Here is a 20231-nt window from a genome sequence, read left to right as displayed (position 1 = left end):
CCTGAGCTCATCTACTTTATTATCCAGAGACTGAACATTAGTGAGTAATATACTCGGAAAAGGTGGATGGTGTGCGCGCCTCCTGAGTCGGACTAGGCGTCCACTCCGAATACCTCTTCTCTGTCGGCGGTGTTATTTGGAATCAGTTCAATTGCCCTGGGGGGGTAACACAAGAAAAACAAAATACTGTGATAAAGAGCTGCCATATCTGTCAGTGCCATCTTGCTATTTACTCTGTGTAACAGCTCTTGTCTCTTCTCTTGTTTTTAAGGAGCAAAGGGCTGATCTCAAACTTATATTGTCTAATCGGGAGCGGCTGTCTGAGTGGGATAAATACTCCTACCCCCAAAAAACTAGATGTCGGACGGTTGACAGTGCCTTTCTCTCTCTTTCTCCCCATCTGTCTTTCACTATCAATACAGTTCAATTCGATTTGCTTTATTGGCATGACCTAACAATGTACTTATTGCCAAAGAGTACTTCTCTCTCTGTTTAAAAGAGCTCTGAAAGGCTTTTAGAATAATTAAACCTCTCTTCTCACACTCATCTATCCCTGTCTGTCTCTCTCTCCCTCTCTATTTCTTCCTCACCTACTGGGGACAGCCAGCCAGCCAGATAGACACCTGCTCTTATGGTTCTGTTGGTGCTTTGGTCTTTTTCCCATTTTCTTTTCTAAAGAGAGATTTGTCTGGCCTGGTGTCAGATCTCTCTCCTCCCCCACTTGTTCTCAGATGTCAGGTTTGTTATGCACTGTGACTGATGGCCCTCACACTGGGTGAATCTCAGGGGCATTGGCCTTCTGTCCTCCTTACCCTCCTGGGGAGAGGAGATGAGGTGACAGAGACACAAACTTATTTGATCAGATCTGGAGTCAGTTCTCAGCAGTTTTTTGGCAGAGCCTCAGCCAGTCCCCGGAGGCTAGGCTGGATGCTGGGGAGCATCTCTATCAGCTGCTTGGTCTCGGCGTGGCCAGTGATGGGTGAAGGTGTTGGCTGCCAGGGAGACCTTCACTTGGGGGTTGTTGAAGGGGATCACTGTACCCTGGTTCCTGGATATTATAAATGAGGACACAGTACTTTTTGAAATGAGGATACAAAGATGGCATACCTTTTGTGATCATGTCACAAATATTAGTATCCACACAAAACTGGTCAAAACCATGTTGATGCAATTGTGCCATAGCAGATTTGGGTCAGTTATCAGTTGTTGCTAGGTCAGATTTGGGAGCCATTTGAGTTAAGATTGGTGGAGGCTGGAGCCCACAGTTATTTGGCTAGTTGAGCTGGTCCACACAGGAAGGCCCAATAAGAACATATTTGCTTGACAATCACCGGCTGACTAAATGTAATGACCGATACTGCCCTGATGCTGACACACACACACACAGGGGGAATCCAGGGGCCCATTACACACACAGCAAGGACCAAAGGGACCGTTTCAGTGATGTAACCAGCCAACACAGTCTGGCTAAAATATTTATCTCCTGCTATGATGAAGGAAGCCTGGTTTAAAATGCCGTCACGACCATGCAGACCCTATTATAGCCTCTGTAGCTTTTAGACATTTTCACACACACACACACACACACACACACACACACACACCCACGGGAATGCATCCACACATACACTCACTGACAAAGTGAGTGAGTCAGTGAGCAACATGGGTAACAGGAAACAGGAAGGCATGGACACAGACAAATCAGTGTTCCCTCCTGTCCTACAGAAGACCAAAGCCTCTGCTGAACCCTGGGCTTTAACGGGATAAAGTGGAACATGTCAGAATTTCCTGACATGTCATCACCTTTACACAGCTCAGTAAGTGTCAGGGATAGTTCAATGGGACATGCACCAGCAGGTCAGGAGGAGAGAAGGGTAGTTATCTCTCCCTGCAGAACCTTTAATGTTTCCAAGCCATGGCAGGGAAGTCACTTACTGTATCTCATCTCACGTTCTGTCACGATCGTCGTTGTAATCATACTCAAACCAAAGCGCACCGTGGAATCGGTTCGACATCTTTTATTTTAAGGAGAACCGAACAACAAAACAATAAAGAATAAACGATACGTGACGTTCTGTAGAGCTCACAGGCATCAACACAAAAAACAAGATCCCACAAAAACCCAGTGGGAAAAGGCTGCCTAAATATGATCCCCAATCAGAGACAACGATAGACAGCTGCCTCTGATTGGGAACCATACCAGGCCAACATAGAAATAGAAAAACTAGAGTACCCACCCTAGTCACACCCCGACTAGCCAAATTAGAGAATAAAAGGCTCTCTCAGGTCGGGGCGTGACACGTTCCCTCACTCCATCCATCCCCCCCATTCCTTCATCGAATCCTGATCTTATAGGATGAATGGATGTGTGTCGGAATCACTCCAGCAAATTCACTGAAGAACAGCTCAATTATATTAGAGGTAACTGTATTACCCAAATCCCCTGCTTTAAATTAGTCAATCTTCCCAGCCCTATTTGATAAATATTCTCCAACTCCTAGAGTGAAGTATAAATGCTTTATGACTGGTGCAAGATCTGTCTCTGGTTGTGGAGTTAACCTTAACCCCCACCTGCCTTGAAATGCTATTTTGTTTGTAAACGAGTCATTGATTCCAGTGGGGTTTGAAGGTGTTCATGGGTAGGGGCTTAGGGGTAGTTTCGTCTGTTTACTGTAAATTAATAGTTTAATTGACTGAATCTCTAGGGGTTGGGACTAGGGGGTTGAAAGGCGGCCCCATCCCAAGGGAGGTGCACAGGAGGTGTTACTGATCACTGATGATGCCTTCATTATAAACCCCCTCCTGAGTATCATGATATAGGAGGTGTCACTGATCATAACGGATGGGGCTTTTAAACAGCACTGTCAGTGTGCATTTCATGTCCGCCTCTCTCCCTTACCTTAATCTTTCTCTGTCTGGTAATTAGCCTGAGAAGACGAGACCCGTTCCGCTCTGTAACGGCTGCTACAGCAATCCCTCGTTTACAGGCCTCATCTGCTAGCCAATCAGAGCATGACGCTCATGTCTCTCTTCCCAAATGGCACCCTATTGACCATTGGGCTCTGGTGAAAAGTAGTGTAATATTAAGGGAATAGGTTGCCATTTGAGACGCAATCCTGTCTGTCACGCTTGTATCCTGTATCTATCCCCAACGGTGTTCCCTGCCTTAACTAACGAGAGCCTTAATGAGCCAATCAGCGTCTCGTTGTGCTTAACGAAGCAACATGGTGTCAGTTTTACTTATTCACACCTCGCTCCCTCCTGTTTGTTTCCTCTTCACAGAAATCTGCTGGACATGGATACCTTCTCCAAATCAGACCCAAGTAAGATTATGGTTTTCTGTTCATTTGTTTGTTTCACAATGACACGGTAATATCCGTTCCATAACAATGTTTCTGTATAAATGGTAAGTGTGTGAGTGTGCCTGGGGGCTTCCTGAAGCTTCGGCTCTACTGATGAGCCAAAACATCTCCAACAAGTATTCTATCCTTTCAAGCAGGATTGGGGTCCATTTCAATTCCAGTCAATTCAGAAAGTTTACCGAATTCCAACAACAATTCAAATTCTTCCTCCTAGAAAAGCTATGAAGGAAATTGGAATTTCAGTGTACTTCCTGAATCGACTGGAATTGAAACGGAATTGAACCCAGCCCTACTGTTCAATCATTTAACCCCTCTCTATGCCCTAATCCAAGACCTAACCTGTCTTAACCCATCCTCACACTCCGTATCCAACCTCCTCTCTCTGTCTGGGCCCATTTTCCCAAAAGCGTCATTACAACCTTCGTATTAGCATTGGTAGCCCATTACACTCGTACCCATATACGGGTTGAAAATGGCAGATTTGGGCACTGATAAGCCCCTAAATTGGAACGATGTGGCTGTACAGTAAAATGAACAAGCTTTAAAATGATGCCTACCTGACCCCGATTGTGATTTAAAATGGGCAGTTTTTGGATTGTGTGATGCGTTACTTTTATTTTAAAAAGTCAGTTAAGAAATTATTATTTACAATGATGGCCTACCCCGGCCAAACCCAGACGACGCTGGGCCAATTGTGTGCCACGCTATGGGAGTCCCAATCACAGAGTCCCAATCACAGCCGGATGTGATGCAGCCTGGATTTGAACCAGGGACTGCAGTGACGCCTCTTACAGTGAGATGCAGTGCCTTAGACCGCTGTGCCACTTGGGAGCAACAGCAACAGTAATTGTGTGATGGCGGTGATGCAGGGTTGTGTTCCAAACAAAACAACTACAAGTGTAAAAAGCCTCTTTATAGTTGAAGAATCTTGTTTGAGTCTTAAAGGAGCATGGAAATGACTTAGGAACTTTGGAGAGGTGTGTGGCCTCTTGGAAACACCAATTAGTTAATCTCACTCAAACCTTTGTCAATACTTTGTCTTATGTTGCATCTACCCCACATTTTTCAGGAATATTCTTGTAATCTGACTGAATGTATCCAGGTTATCTTCTTTTTTAAAAAAAAAGTAAAATTCACATAAAATGTACAGTGGAATATTTGGATTCAGTCTTGTGTCAGGTGAACTGTTGGGTTCTCCAAACTGTTCCTTTTCAATTACTACATTTACATTTACATTTATATTTCATTTAAGAAACCTCTTAAAGTAGCCCGATCCATTTAGGTGCATACACCTTATGACATCCAGTGGAACAGCTGTTTCCCAAAACTGTAAAAGGCTTGTTTTTACTGGGCTGAGACCAGGAACAGCTTAGCCGTTGGATGCTTTGGATCCTAGGTATTCCTTGAAGATAGAATCAAGATGTTTAACTGTCTCCGACCGCTGATAACTTCAGAACAAAATCAAATCCAAAGTTGCCAATGTCTTTGTTCCACACAAGCCTGGGGGCCAAATGAAAACATTGGGGACTGCCAGAGAGCAGGCCTATAGGCTACAAACAGGCCTACATACACTGAGTGCACTAAACATTACGAACACCTTCCTAATATTGAGTTGCACCCCCTTTGCCCTCAACACCGCCTCAATTCGTTGGGGCATGGACTCTACAATGTGTCGAAAGCGTTCCACAGAAATGCTGGCCCATGTTGACTCCAAGTTGGTTGAATGTCCTTTGGGTGGTGGACCATTCTTGATACACATGGGAAACTGTTGAGTGTGAAAAATCAAGTAGCATTGAACTTCTTGACATACTCAAACCGGTCCGCCTGGCACCTACTACCATACCCCATTCAAAGGCACTTAAATATTTCGTCTTGCCCATTCACACTCTGAATGGCACACATGCACAATGCATGTCTCAATTGTTTCAATGCTTTCAAATCCTACTTCAACCTGCCTCCTCTCCTTGATCGACACTGATTTGAAGTGGATTTAACAAGTGACATCAATAAGGGATCATAGCTTTCACCTGGATTCACCTGGTCAGTCTGTCATGGAAAGAGCGTTTCTAATGTTTTTCACACTAAGTGTATTTCAATCATATTGAAATCAATTTCATGTTATATTTTAGTTATATTTTGCTAATTGTACAGCTATAGTGTCTGTAATTCTTGCCTTATTATATTTCATAATGTGCAACAATGTGCGCATTATGAGCCATATCCATATTTGTAACCGTAGGTGATAATGTCTCTCTTGGAACTGATACGTCGTCAGTATTATGAAATAATTATAATGTTAATGTCACACCCTGACCTTAGAGATCCTTTTAATTCTCTATTTTGGTTAGGCCGGGGTGTGACTAGGGTGGGCAGTTTAGTTTTCCTATTTCTTTGTTTGGCCTGGTATGGTTCCCAATCAGAGGCAGCTGTCTATCGTTGTCTCTGATTGGGGATCATACTTAGGCAGCCCTTTTTCCCACCTTTGTTTGTGGGATCTTGATTTTGTATAGTTGCTGTGTAGCCTACAGAACTTTAAGTTTGTTTTGTATTTTGTTGTTTTTCGGTGTTCATTTTAATAAAAGTAAGATGTCCGCCTACCACGCTGCACCAAGGTCTCCTCATTCAAACGACGAGCGTAACAGTTAAGCTGACATTTGAATGGGGATAGCTGATCCAAGAGCAACGCTGCCTTTCTTTTCGAACACTATCACTATCGACACATGCCCAGAGGGGCTTGTTTAAATGTGGAAGACACATTTCAGTTGAATGCATTCAGTTGTACAGCCGACTAGGTATCCCCCTTTCCAACGACCCACTTAGTGAATTGGAGCCAATGCCTTTTCAATGTTAGTCATCCGTTGCTGGATGAATAACATTGACAACGGAGGATTCTTTCACAAACAATCTATCTTATGATGGATACAACTTGTATGCATTAACATGCCATACAACATGGATTACACATAAAGGTGTGAATCACTCCCTACTTTTACATATTTCATTTATTTTTACAGTAATTGTGTGAAGAACAAGCAACACGGAGCATGCAGACAGAGGAACATACTGTAGAACAAGCAACATGGAGCGCGCAGACAGAGAAACATACTGTAGAACAAGCAACATGGAGCGCGCAGACAGAGAAACCTACTGTAGAACAAGCAACACGTAGCATGCAGACAGAGAAACATACTGTAGAACAAGCAACACGTAGCATGCAGACAGAGAAACCTACTGTAGAACAAGCAACATGGAGCGCGCAGACAGAGAACATACTGTAGAACAAGCAACACGTAGCATGCAGACAGAGAAACCTACTGTAGAACAAGCAACACGGAGCATGCAGACAGAGAAACATACTGTAGAACAAGCAACATGCAGCATGCAGACAGAGAAACATACTGTAGAGCAAGCAACATGGAGCGCGCAGACAGAGAAACCTACTGTAGAACAAGCAACACGGAGCATGCAGACAGAGAAACCTACTGTAGAACAAGCAACACGGAGCATGCAGACAGAGAAACATACTGTAGAACAAGCAACACGCAGCATGCAGACAGAGAAACATACTGTAGAACAAGCAACATGTAGCACGCAGACAGAGAAACATACTGTAGTACAAGCAACACGTAGCATGCAGACAGAGAAACATACTGTTGAACAAGCAACACGGAGCACGCAGACAGAGAAACATACTGTAGAACAAGCAGCACGTAGCATGCAGACAGAGAAACATACTGTAGAACAAGCAACACAGAGCACGCAGGCAGAGAAACATACTGTAGAACAAGCAACACGTAGCATGCAGACAGAGAAACATACTGTATAACAAGCAACACGGAACATGCAGACAGACAAACATACTGTAGAACAAGCAACACGAAGCATGCAGACAGAGAGAAATACTGCAGAACAAGCAACACGGAGCATGCAGACAGAGGGACATACTGTGTAACAAGCAACACGGAGCACGCAGACAGAGAAACATACTGTGTAACAAGCAACACGGAGCACGCAGACAGAGAAACATACTGTGGAACAAGCAACACAGAGCGTGCAGACAGAGAAAGGCAGGAAAAACAACAAAACAAAACGCATAAAAGCAGCAGTTCGGCTAAAGGTCAACCCAGTGTTTTCTTAATGCTTATCTGGAGGGTCACGTGAAACACGGGAAAATGTAATAAGGCTTTGGGAAAACCATGCTTTGTGAATGTTATTAATATCAGTGTGATGTTATGTATGTCAAATCAAATGGTATTGGTTGAATACAACAGGTGTAGACTTTACAGTGAAATGCTTACTTACGAGCTGTTCCCAACAACAGTTAAAAAGTAAGGAAAATATTTGCTAAATACTGTAAAAAGGAAATGGTAACACAATAGTAACAATAACAAGGAGTACCAGTACCAAGTCAATGTGCATGGGTAACAGGTAGTTGAGGTAATTGAGGTAATACAGTATGTACATGTAGGTAGGAGTAAAATCAGGATATATAATAAACAGAGTAGCAGCAGCTTGTGTGTGTTGGAGTGTCAGTGTAGTATGTGTGTGTTGAGTGTCAGTGTAGTATGTGTGTGTTGGAGTGTCAGTGTAGTATGTGTGTGTTGGAGTGTCAGTGTAGTATGTGTGTGTTGGAGTGTCAGTGTAGTATGTGTGTGTTGGAGTGTCAGTGTAGTATGTGTGTGTTGGAGTGTCAGTGTAGTATGTGTGTGTTGGAGTGTCAGTGTAGTATGTGTGTGTTGGAGTGTCAGTGTAGTATGTGTGTGTTGGAGTGTCAGTGTAGTATGTGTGTGTTGGAGTGTCAGTGTAGTATGTGTGTGTTGGAGTGTCAGTGTAGTATGTGTGTGTTGGAGTGTCAGTGTAGTATGTGTGTGTTGGAGTGTCAGTGTAGTATGTGTGTGTTGGAGTGTCAGTGTAGTATGTGTGTGTTGGAGTGTCAGTGTAGTATGTGTGTTGGAGTGTCAGTGTAGTGTCAGTGTCAGTGTAGTATGGTCAGTGTAGTATGTGTGTGTTGGAGTGTCAGTGTAGTGTAGTATGTGTCTGTTGGAGTGTCAGTGTAGTACGTGTGTGTTGGAGTGTCAGTGTAGTATGTGTGTGTTGGAGTGTCAGTGTAGTACGTGTGTGTGTTGGAGTGTCAGTGTAGTACGTGTGTGTTGGAGTGTCAGTGTAGTAGTGTAGTATGTATGTGTGTTGGAGTGTCAGTGTAGTATGTGTGTGTTGGAGTGTCAGTGTAGTATGTGTGTGTTTGGAGTGTCAGTGTAGTATGTGTGTGTTGGAGTGTCAGTGTCAGTGTAGTATGTGTGTGTTGGAGTGTCAGTGTAGTATGTGTGTGTTGGAGTGTCAGTGTAGTATGTGTGTGTTGGAGTGTCAGTGTAGTATGTGTGTGTGTTGGAGTGTCAGTGTAGTATGTGTGTGTGTTGGAGTGTCAGTGTAGTATGTGTGTGTGTTGGAGTGTCAGTGTAGTATGTGTGTGTGTTGGAGTGTCAGTGTAGTATGTGTGTGTGTTGGAGTGTCAGTGTAGTATGTGTGTGTGTTGGAGTGTCAGTGTAGTATGTGTGTGTGTTGGAGTGTCAGTGTAGTATGTGTGTGTTGGAGTGTCAGTGTAGTATGTGTGTGTGTTGGAGTGTCAGTGTAGTATGTGTCTGTTGGAGTGTCAGTGTAGTATGTGTCTGTTGGAGTGTCAGTGTAGTATGTGTGAGTGCATGGGGAGAGTCAAGTGAGTGTGCATAGAGCCAGTGCAAGAGAGTTGGTGCCAAATGTTGTATGTATGTGTCAGTGGGGCTGCTGAGGGGAGGAGGGCTCATAATAAAGGCTGTAATGGAGTCAGTGGAATGGTATTAAAGATGTGGTTTCCATGTTGATACCACTCTGTTGACTCCATTCCAGCCATTATTATGAGCCGTCCTCCCCTCAGCAGCCTCCACTGTTAGGTAGGTAGGTAGGTAGGTGTTATTATGTTTTACTGATGAATCACTCTGGGCTGTGTGTTAATCAGTAATGTGTGTATTGTTGTGGCACTATTGCCTTCTCTCTCTATCTCCATCTTTCTTGTTTGCTCTCTTGCTCTCTTCTCTTTCTCTCTTTCTTTCTCTCTCTGGTTAGAAAGCATCACATATGCTCTTCATCTTTCTGTTTTTCTTTTCTTTCAGGCATTTTGTCCGCTTGTCTCCTTTTTCTGCCTGTCTTGACATTCTTGATCTCAATATTCAGCATCTCGAGATTCTGTCTCTGAGTCTCGCCCCCGAGTCTCGATCCCCTCTCCTCTCCCCTCCTCCACAACTCCAGCCCAAAATAGAAACAGGGCGTCTTCCTTCCTTCTCACGCCTCGTGAGTCAATCAAAGTGACTCCGCTCATATGTCACGGGTCATATTCTCAAGGCAGATTTATTCATATTCATGTATGGGATCTGCGGCAAAGATTAGGGAGAAGGAGGCTTTGTGACTAATGATGATAGGCTTATGATGATGAGCCAGGTCCAGGGCCATGTACATTCATGTAGGGAGGCACTTGTGCTGAGTGGCCGTCTTAATCATGCTGAGTGCTGCTGCTCAAGTCTACCGGGATTAAGATGCTTCAGTGGGCAGCGAGAGGAGCCAGGGGAGGGATAGGGGGGGCAAGAACGACAACTTTGGCCTTTTCTTCCCAGGTCTCAGGTGAGACTTTGGGGTCATATATCTCTCTTTGGGCGTGCCTTTGAAAAGGAAGGGAGAAGGAGAGAAAGCGAGATCCAGAGATAGTGGGAGTGAGGTAGAGAGAGAGAGAGGAGAGTGAGAGACGGGGGGAGAGGGAGTGTGAGAGAGATGTCAGTGATGGCGGGACAACGGCTGCTCTTATGTTTGCTACATTCCTCTCTTCCCTCTGTAACAAGCATATGTGCAGAGGAAAATTGGCTTCAGCTCTCCTCGGGGCTGCCGAGTAAGTGATTAAATAGTGTGTGTGTGTGTGTGTGTGTGTGTGTGTGTGTGTGTGTGTGTGTGTGTGTGTGTGTGTGTGTGTGTGTGTGTGTGTGTGTGTGTGTGTGTGTGTGTGTGTGTGCGTGCAAGCGTGCACCACTACCTTAACAGGAGTTTATTATGCTGTGCATTCTCAAAGCCCTACTGAAATAAGTGCACCATGAATGAGCTCAGTTTTTTTCCCCCACTAGAGCATTATGATGTTGTTAAAATATTCCTCCTATAATGTTTGCAACCCTGTAATGCATTTTCCTCAACAGGTCATGCAGGGTCCCCTGTTTAACCTTGTTCTTCTGTGTTTCTCCCTCTTCATCTAGTATGCGTTCTCTACACACAAGGCATCGGCAATAAGGAGTGGAGAGAGGTAAGTCCCCTTCAGTTAGCCTACACAGTACATCAGATACTGAATTGAAAAGGCCTGATATTCAACATGATCTTTGGCACTCAAACCCCAATATTTATACAAGTAAATTATGAAATGAATCCTCAACCCCATCTCTGCATATTTTCCCCTATGATTAATAATTAGTGAAATATCAGACCCATATAACACTTATAGATAGCTGTGTTAGGTATTACTCTGTCTGTCCCAAATGGTACCCTATTTCCTACATATGGTCCCTGGTCAAAAGTTTTGCACTATATTGGAAACCGTGTGTCATTTGGGAGGCAGCCTCTGACATCGGTAATGTCACTCTCAAGTAATGAATTCTCAATATTTCATTTATTCATTTGAAATTGAGATGCGCCATGATATTTTTTGAGCGGTCAATTCGTCTGTCAAATACCCACATTCAACCGAAGGAAGTATCTTGCATGCCTTTGACCCTCAACTTTTTCATCCTCTCTCTCGTTCTCTAAAGTTTGGAAGGACAGAGGTGATTGAAAACACTCTCAACCCGGAGTTTGTTCGTAAATTCATCTTGGATTATTTCTTTGAGGAACGACAGAATCTGAGATTTGACCTGTAAGTAAACATTTGTATGTGCCTCTTTGTTTTTTACTACCTTTGTGTAGTTATGTGTGTATAGTGTATAAAGGAGTGTATCTAGAGTGTGCATTGTCAGTACGGATTGGTGTCCCTGCCTAGTGTCCTGTCAAAGTGTGTGTGCACGCTTGTGTGTGTGTGTGTGTGAGTGCAGCCTTGTGTTTGTGTGTGCGCGTGTGTGTGCATATCGGTGTTCCTCCTCGTCATCCTGTCAGAGTAGGTATTTAAATTTCTCTCTGACTTGCGAGGGGTCAGGAGGTCGCGTGGGCACTCTCTCGCCGATACAAGAGAGAAAATTAAGTGCTGTGTGTGTGTCAGCGCCTGAAAGACCAACTAGGGCCTGTGAATTAATACAGTAAAAGACACATTCCATTACTGAGAGACACACAGCTAACAGAACAAACAACTAACTGAATACACACAACTAATTGAATGATACACAAATCTCTATTTACTCCAATAGCATTATTTACTCCATGTGAAATGACCTGACTGGGACCGTAATAAACGATATATATAGAAGTATGTGGACACCCCTTCACATTAGTGGATTCGGTTATTTCAGCCACACCCGTTGTGACAGGTGTATAAAATCAAGCACACCGCTATGCAATCTCCATAGACAAACATTGGCAATAGAATGGCCTTATTGAAGAGCTCAGTGACTTTCAATGTTGCACCATCATAGGATGCCACCTTTCCAATAAGTCAGTTTGTAAAATTTCTACCCTGCTAGAGCTGCCCCGGTCAACTGTAAGTGCTGTTATTGTGAAGTGTAAATGTCTAGGTGCAACAATGGCGCAGCCGTGAAGTGGTAGGCCACATAAGCTCACAGAACGGGACCGCTGAGTGCTTACGCGCGTAGCGTGTAAAAATCGCCTGTCCTCGGTTGCAACACTCAGCACAAGTGTTTGTCGGGAGCTTCATGAAATGAGTTTCAATGGCACACCATGCGCAATGCCAAACATTGGCTGGAGTGTTGTAAAAGCTTGGCGACATTGGACTCTGGAGCAGTGGGAATGCGTTCTCTGGAGTGATGAATGAAGTTAATTGCTTAGTGCTAACTTTAAAGTTTTAAGGAGGAATAATGGTCTGTGGCTGTGTTTCATGGTTCAGCCTAGGCCCCTTAGTTCCAGTGAAGGGAAATCTTAACACTACAGCATACATTGTAGACGATTCTGTGCTTCCAACTTTATGGCAACAGTTTGTGGAAGGCCCTTTCCTGTTTCAGCATGGCAATACCCCTGTGCACAAAGCGAGGTCCATACAGAAATGGTTTCTTGAGATTGGTGTGGAGGAACTGGCCTGCATTGAGCCCTGACCTCAACCCCTTTCGAACACCTTTGGGATGAATTGTGTGTGAGTGAGAGAAAAAGTGTGTGTGTGTGTGTTAAGGGGGAGGCGTGTGTTCACGACCTGTGTGTGTCTCCCCTCAGGCTTAAGATGTGTGTGTGTGTATGTGTGTGTCTCCCCTCAGGCTTAAGATGTGTGTGTGTGTATGTGTGTGTGTGTGTGAACATCAGGCCATACTACATCCTCCACTGGTGGCTGCGCTCTGCTCAGATAGCTCACGCTCTTTTTTTCTCTCTTTATACCTGCTTTTCCTCTCCCTTCTCCCTCCTCTCGCTCCCTCTTTTTCCTCTCCCCTTTCCCTCCTCTCGCTCCCTCTTTTTCCTCTCCCTTCTCCCTCCTCTCGCTCCCTCTTTTTCCTCTCCCCTTTCCCTCCTCTCGCTCCCTCTTTTTCCTCTCCCTTCTCCCTCCTCTCGCTCCCTCTTTTTCCTCTCCCTTCTCCCTCCTCTCGCTCCCTCTTTTTCTCTCCCTTCCCCCTCTTCTCGCTCCCTCTTTTTTCCCTTCCCCCTCCCTCCCTCTTTTTCCCTCCCCTCGCTCTTCCGCTCACTCTTTTTCCCCTCCCTTCTCGCTCCCTCTTTTTCCTCTCCCTTCTCCCTCCTCTCGCTCCCTCTTTTTCCTCTCCCTTCTCCCTCCTCTCGCTCCCTCTTTTTCTCTCCCTTCCCCCTCTTCTCGCTCACTCTTTTTCCCCTCCCTTCTCGCTCCCTCTTTTTCCTCTCTCTTCTCCCTCCTCTCGCTCCCTCTTTTTCCTCTCCCTTCTCCCTCCTCTCGCTCCCTCTTTTTCCTCTCCCTTTCTCTTTTTCTTTCTCCCCCCACTGATCACTCGCTCTTCTTTCCTCTCTTTTCCCCTGTCTCCTTCTCTCACCTTCCTTGGAGTTCTTTCTGGTTTGTGTCAGAGTAGACATGTAATAATATTCTGTCATTCATGTTATGGCTCGGTTGGTGTCTTGACTGTGTTTAAAGGTTAGGTAGGGCAGCTTTTCATTCTTGTCTATCCTGGTCTGAAATAGAATTTTCCCAGGCAAGCGAGTGGAACTCTAGTCGAATGGGTTTCTGAGGGAGGTGGACAAGAGAGTGATGGAGCCCTGCTAGGCTGTGTTAATGTCAGAGCTGAGGCTTAACACACACAGACAAAGCACACACACACCACAAGCATGTGCACGCATACAAGCTGCTGATGCTCGCCTTTGGAACATTTACATTTAACATTTTTAAAAAGTATAATAAATAAATTGAATATACACAATATACACAATAAATCCATTGTTTTAGGAAGGTCCGTCTAAAGAAACATGATGATATGAAGAAAATGTATTTCAGAAGAACAGAATATGATTTGGCCTCCTGTATGTTATCTGGCTATGCGGCATGCTGTGGGCTTGTTCATTTAGCAGGCAAGATAGGCTTAAATCCTGTACCATTATTTTATATTATATGATTTTATAGTAAAACAAATATGAACATAGCTGAATGAAATAGAAAGGACATTTTTCCCATTCCGGAGTGAGAGTGTGCGTATGAAGTGGCTATGTTGACCGTAAAAGTGATGATTTGAAGCAGGTCCTATACGCTAGACTTAGTTATTTGGCAACCATAGAATGCATTAGAAATGAAACAATATATGGGCTGAATGATGCGACTATAGGCTATTGATGATTTGAGAGGGAGAGGAGATGGAAACGCATGGTGGTGTGGTTTTCTGTAGCTAAAGGTAATGCCTATTAATTATAAAAAATATCAAAAATGCCCTATATTACTAGGCCATTAACAATGATAGGTTAACTCTGAATTTGTTTAGTTTAGGCTAGAACAATTATGTACCAAAGATGTCTTAAATCAGTATTTTTTTTAAATGTTTGATTTTTTGCTGTGTGTAATATGCAGTAGGCTATCTATTTTATAACGGCATCATCTTAATTCCGTTTTATTTCAGGCTTGGACTTATACATTATAGGCCTATGCAGATGCATAAGCTCTAATATCCATATGGTTGTTTAGAATGAATCATCACCTTAGAAAACACTGTCCATTTTGTTGTGTTAGGCTTTGAAACAACATCCACAACGATCATGTTTTTCACTCAGTTTGAACCCGTTGTTGAACTTCTTCAAATTTAGCACGATACTGTCTTTGTTGAGAAGTGTTTGGTGTGATTTTCAAACCCATTTGCATTGATGTCAGAGTGGTTAGAGGGACAATAGTGTCCTGAGTACCCGATCATTAGGACCTGATGATCATTATAGAGTTGGGTGCTACTAACACATGTCCAGAGTGCATAAGAGGAGATTACCCTGACTCAACGGTCACATAAGAATTCTACTGTGGTCACCGCAACAGCTCTACGCACACAAGTACGCATACTGTACATCATGGACAGACCGAGACAAAAATATGTGCACGCACACATGTGGTAGTGTGTGTTTGTGTGTGTTAGGTGTCGTGGGGCATTTGGTTTGGCGGCTGAATAAATACAAAAACACATGCCTTTGTGCTGTGTGTCTCAGGAAATTACTTTTTCATGGATGTAAGTGATCTGTTTCAATGGAATAGAACATTAGAGCTGCTGTGCCTCCAGTGCTTTGTGAGTTACATAACAAACATCCCAGAGCTCATTCTGACAATACACTCAGAATGACAAATACACCATCCCATCTCACTGACAGTGGCAGTATGCCACATGATCTGTCCTGCTTGCTAGTGTGTGTGTGTGTGTGTGTGTGTGTGTGTGTGTGTGTGTGTGTGTGTGTGTGTGTGTGTGTGTGTGTGTGTGTGTGTGTGTGTGTGTGTGTGTGTGTGTGTGTGTGTGTGTGTGTGTGTGTGTGTGTGTGTGTGTGTGTGTGTATGTGTGTGTGTGGAAGCTGGCACAGGACTAGAGCCCAGAGACCCACGAGTATCACACAGAGAGAGATATTCCCTCTCATCTCCCATCAACAGAATCAGAGCCTACTAGTTGTTTGATGTGTGTAATTGAGTAAGGCCATCCTGTTGAGACAACATTGACAGAGATGATAGTGGATGAAAACACTGGCCTGATTGAATAGACAATTTCCCCTTGGGCACATAATGTTTTCTGTCAACAGAGTTATGTCTATTTCTGGCCTATGTGATAGTGGGGAGGTGATGTTCCAATATGTGATTTAAATGGAATCTATGTTCTATGGCTGATGTTGTATAGCAGTGTTGCTCATCCTTTTTGTTAAAGCTCCAGTTTGTGGTTTGGAAAGCTATTCAATGGTCAATGTTTCAATAGTCTCAGCTGTATACAAGTGACGGGACCATTTTGGTCTTATGCTATCTAAATGACTAACAAAATCAATGGGGGCTCCATGCCATGACCTTTAAGGAATTTTGGATTCTCCCGGAGTCAAATTTTATTTTCGTGATTGTTGGTTCTCAAAGGTGATCTTCTAAAAAAAAGACATTGCTCCATTTTCTATTCTACATCATTTATATATGGTTTTAGTTGTTTAAGTGTACACAGATTTATTGTTTTACCATCCCCCAAAATGTTTTTCAAATAAATAAGATGGCATTTAGATTTCTCTGGTGGGGTGGCGGCCACGATTTAGCATATCGGGGAAACACTGTAGACTGTAGCTTTAACCAGGGCCTGACAAGTAGTGGTCCTTTCTCCTTGGTAGTTTGTTTCGATTACATGTAATGGTTCTCACTGTCAGAAAAACCACAGGGGCTACAGTAGTGGGTCTTTGTATCACTGCTTTTCTTTCAGCTACGTGAGGCTCAGTCTCCATAAAATTGCTTTCAAATATTACCTCAAAAATAGACGTCTATTTTTAGTAGCTGTGTAAAATGACCTGGACTGTGAAATGACTTTAAATTGGTTCCTGAATCTGCAGCTGATTGCAGCCCTGTTGGGCAAGAACCCCCCTTTCCGAACTGGCTCACACAGACACCCGCATTGTTACAAGGATACAAACACAAGCCCACAAACACTTAAACACCCAGGGAGTCCTCCAGTATGACATGTCAGGATACTAAAAGGATTGAAAAGCACAAGAAGACTTAATAATACTCTGCGTGACTTCATTGCTTTATACATTTACTGAGCGGTCTGAGTGTCCCCTTCTGTAAATCACCTGTTGCTCCCAGCTGTACTGCTGTCATCTCCATGGCCCTCTAACAGTGTGTGTTTCTATTCTCTTCTCCAGGTACGATGTCGACTCAAAGAGCTCCAACCTGTCAAAACATGTAAGTCTCTCTTTCTGTGTGTGAGAGTGCGTGTGCGCTTTGGGGGTTCATCCTATTGTCATTAGCACCCCCTTACTACAGTAGTTACTCTCTGTTCTTTAATAACTGGGTTTAGTATTTCATAGTGGGGTTACCTTCCCTGGGTAGCCAGTGTGTTTTAGCATAACTGTGCACTCACACACTCGCTCTCGCCTTCTCTCAGTTCCATGTGATGCGCTGTGTGTTCTCTACCTTCCCTGCCCCTCGCCTGTCTATTGTCATCGCTGTGAATAAAAACACACAGATTACAGTAATTTCATGTAACAATGCCATCAGTCTCTCTTTGTTGACACACAATAAACCCTGATTCTTCTTTAAAATGTGATGATTTTATTTACATTTAGATAGACAGACACAGGCAGGCAGGCACACACACACACACACACACACACACACACACACACACACACACACACACACACACACACACACACAAGGTTCTTATCAAATCTAGAATAAGAGATGCATATTACCCACTGCAGTCTTACCACAAGGACCCCATCTGTGCCTGTCACACGCTCTGGGAATTGCTCATTCATGTGGTCCCTTTCTCTCTTCTGCGCACCACTCTATTCCACAAATGTATCTCTGTCTGCTAGCTCCCACCAAAGGAGTTTGAGTTCTGTACTTTTGCCTTGGACACCTGTTCAGTCACTGAATTAAAATAAGTTGAATGGCAATAGTGCAGGCTTTCGTACCAGCCCAACTCTAACACACCTGACGCTCACCATCCAACCTGATAGAGCTTGAGAGGATCTGCAGAGAAGAATGGGAGAAACTTCCCAAAAACAGGTGTGCTAAGCTTGTAGTGTCATACACAAGAAGACTCAAGGCTGTAATCACTGCCAAAGGTGCTTCAACAAGTATTGAGTAAAGGGTCTATTTACTTATGTACATTTGATATTACCGTTTTTTGTTTTTAATACAATTGCAAAAAAAAATTAAAACTGTTTTTGCTTTGTCATTATGGGGTATTGTGTTTCGATTTATGTGAGGGGAAAATCTATTTAATCCATTTTAAAATAAGGCTGTAACGTGACAATGTGTAAAAAGTCAACGGGTCTGAATACTTTCCAAATGTGTGTGTGTGTGTGTGTGTGTGTGTGTGTGTGTGTGTGTGTGTGTGTGTGTGTGTGTGTGTGATACAGTACCAGTCAAAAGTTTGGACACACCTACTTATTCAAGGGTTTTTATAAATGTTTACTATTTAGAATAATAGTGAAGACATCAAAACTATGAAATAGCACATGGTATCATGTAGTAACCAAATAAGTGTTAAACAAATCAAAATATATTATATATTTTGAGATTCTTCAAAGTAGCCAGCCTTTGCCTTGATGACAGCTTCGCACACTCTTGGCATTCTCTCAACCAGCTTCATGAGGTGTCACCTGGAAAGTATTATCAATTAACATGTGTGCCTTGTTAAAAGTTCATTTGTGGAATTTCTTTCATTAATGTGTTTGAGCCTATCAGTTGTGTTGTAACAAAGTAGGGTTGGTATACAGAAAATATCTCTATTTGGTAAAAAATCAAGTCAAGAGAAACGACAGTCCATCATTACTTTAAGTCATGAAGGTCAGTCAATGCGGAAAATTTCAACACACATTACATGACCAAAAGTAAGTGGACACCTGCGCGTCGAACATCTCATTCCAAAATCAAACCAAATTGTATTTCTCACATGCGTCTAATACAACAGGTGCTATGTTCCCTCTAAGCTGCGCGCAATATTCCTGAAACTGCCGTGCAGCTCCCCCAGGACGGTCTTGCAGAAATATCAGCCCACAGTGAGAAACACGAGATTGAACTTCACCCAACTTTCGAGAGCAGTGGTCACCAACCCGTCGATTACGATCGACCTGATCTCCAAGGCATTCCTAGTCGATCGCCATAGATGCTGTCTTTGTTTAAATTCTTACTCGGCACTGTCAACACTTTGTATTCAACACCTTTATAAGCCATAAAATGCAAATTCTTCCTATTGCCACACAGCACTGCAGCAGTAATGAATGAGTAGGAAGTATCTATAGTCTTGGGTCTTTTTTAATATCAGGGAATATTTCACTTTCTCTGTTCATAGGAGTAACAACATGAATTTGTGCATGAGGCATAAATAATGCAGGGACGACTTGAGTTTTGCCATCAACAGGAAGACGGTGTCCCATTTTGGTCAGTGTCAGTGGAGGAAAGGGAGAGTTGAGGGATGTTAAGAGACAGACCCTCAGTCTGCTGCTCAGACCATCAGATGCAGCCCCCCCAAAATTATTTAAAAAGCAGATAATTTAAATGTATGCTCACTCAGCTGTGCTTCACAAGTAATACAACAACAATCTATTACTGGTGTGATCATAAAGCCTACCTCAAATCAAAACATGGCCCAAACAACAATGCCTTGGTAGGGCAATTCAAGCAAAGCCAATTTGCAGTAATAATGTATTGGGCCTATAGCTTACTGCACAGACCTCATTGCTACAGTATTGTTTTTAAAAGGCTTAAGTTTTTCATGTAAAAATCTATCTGAGCGGTCGATCTCTGCTTGGATTTTGACTCAAAGTGATCTTGACTCAGTAAAGGTTGGTGACCAATTTTCCCTGTTTAACGCTATCAACGTTTCTGATTCAGAGCGGTTGGGTTACATGTGGAGGACACTTTTCAGTAGAATACATTGTTGAACAATGACTAGGTACCCCCCTTTTCCCTTTACTGTGGCATTTGTGATCGAATTAACACTAGTAGCCACATTCAATCTAATATACAGAAACCAAACAAACTATAGAAGAGATGTTGTGGTAGGCGGAACGCATCGGAGTAAGATTCTACTGCATTGACATGCATTACTCATGTCAATGCATTACTCATGTCGGAGCTGCAGTAGGCCAATATGCAAATAGGCCGTTGCCATATATGGATCTGTGTCATTTACTTTGAACTGGGCTGTGTTTACAGCATGAGTGGTTGTGAGTAAATGCGCTTGTTCTGAGATCAAAGCGAGAGCTGCATGTAGCCACGTGTGCAAAAATGTTTCAGATCCTCTGTTAGTTATTAGCACAGTTAAAGGGTAAAGTGAATATGCATAGATAATAAACAGTGAGTAGCAGCAGCATTAAAAAAAGGGGGTGGTCAATGCAAATTGTCCGGGTAGTCATTTTATTAACTGTTCATGGCTTATGGCTTGGGGGTAGAAACTGTTAAGGAGCCTTTTGGATGTCGACTTGGCGTTCCTGTACCGCTTGCCGTGTTGTAGCAGAGAGAACAGTTTATGACTAGGGTGGCTGGAGCTTTTGAGAATTTTTAGGGCCTTCCTCTTACACCGCCTGGTATTGAGGTCCTGG

At 43.3% G+C, this 20231-nt stretch overlaps 1 protein-coding gene across 5 annotated transcripts in view; it reads left to right on the top strand.

The window, feature by feature from the left end:
- LOC118392262 (copine-8-like) overlaps positions 1 to 20231 on the top strand; it is a 118816-nt gene that overhangs the window by 24220 nt on the left and 74365 nt on the right. For 3 of the 5 annotated variants that reach the window (XM_052460070.1, XM_052460071.1, XM_052460074.1), the window contains exons 2-5: positions 3283 to 3323; positions 10631 to 10677; positions 11177 to 11280; positions 16818 to 16857. In XM_052460070.1, coding sequence (XP_052316030.1) covers positions 3283 to 3323; positions 10631 to 10677; positions 11177 to 11280; positions 16818 to 16857 — 232 coding nt within the window. Of the gene's footprint in view, positions 1 to 3282; positions 3324 to 10074; positions 10276 to 10630; positions 10678 to 11176; positions 11281 to 16817; positions 16858 to 20231 lie in introns of those variants that run through there. The other 2 variants (XM_052460072.1, XM_052460073.1) reach the window with 2 other exon arrangements.

This window comes from Oncorhynchus keta, chromosome 13 (assembly GCF_023373465.1).
Source record: "Oncorhynchus keta strain PuntledgeMale-10-30-2019 chromosome 13, Oket_V2, whole genome shotgun sequence".
Classification (NCBI taxonomy): domain Eukaryota; kingdom Metazoa; phylum Chordata; class Actinopteri; order Salmoniformes; family Salmonidae; genus Oncorhynchus; species Oncorhynchus keta.
This window is presented reverse-complemented; position numbering and strand designations above follow the sequence as displayed.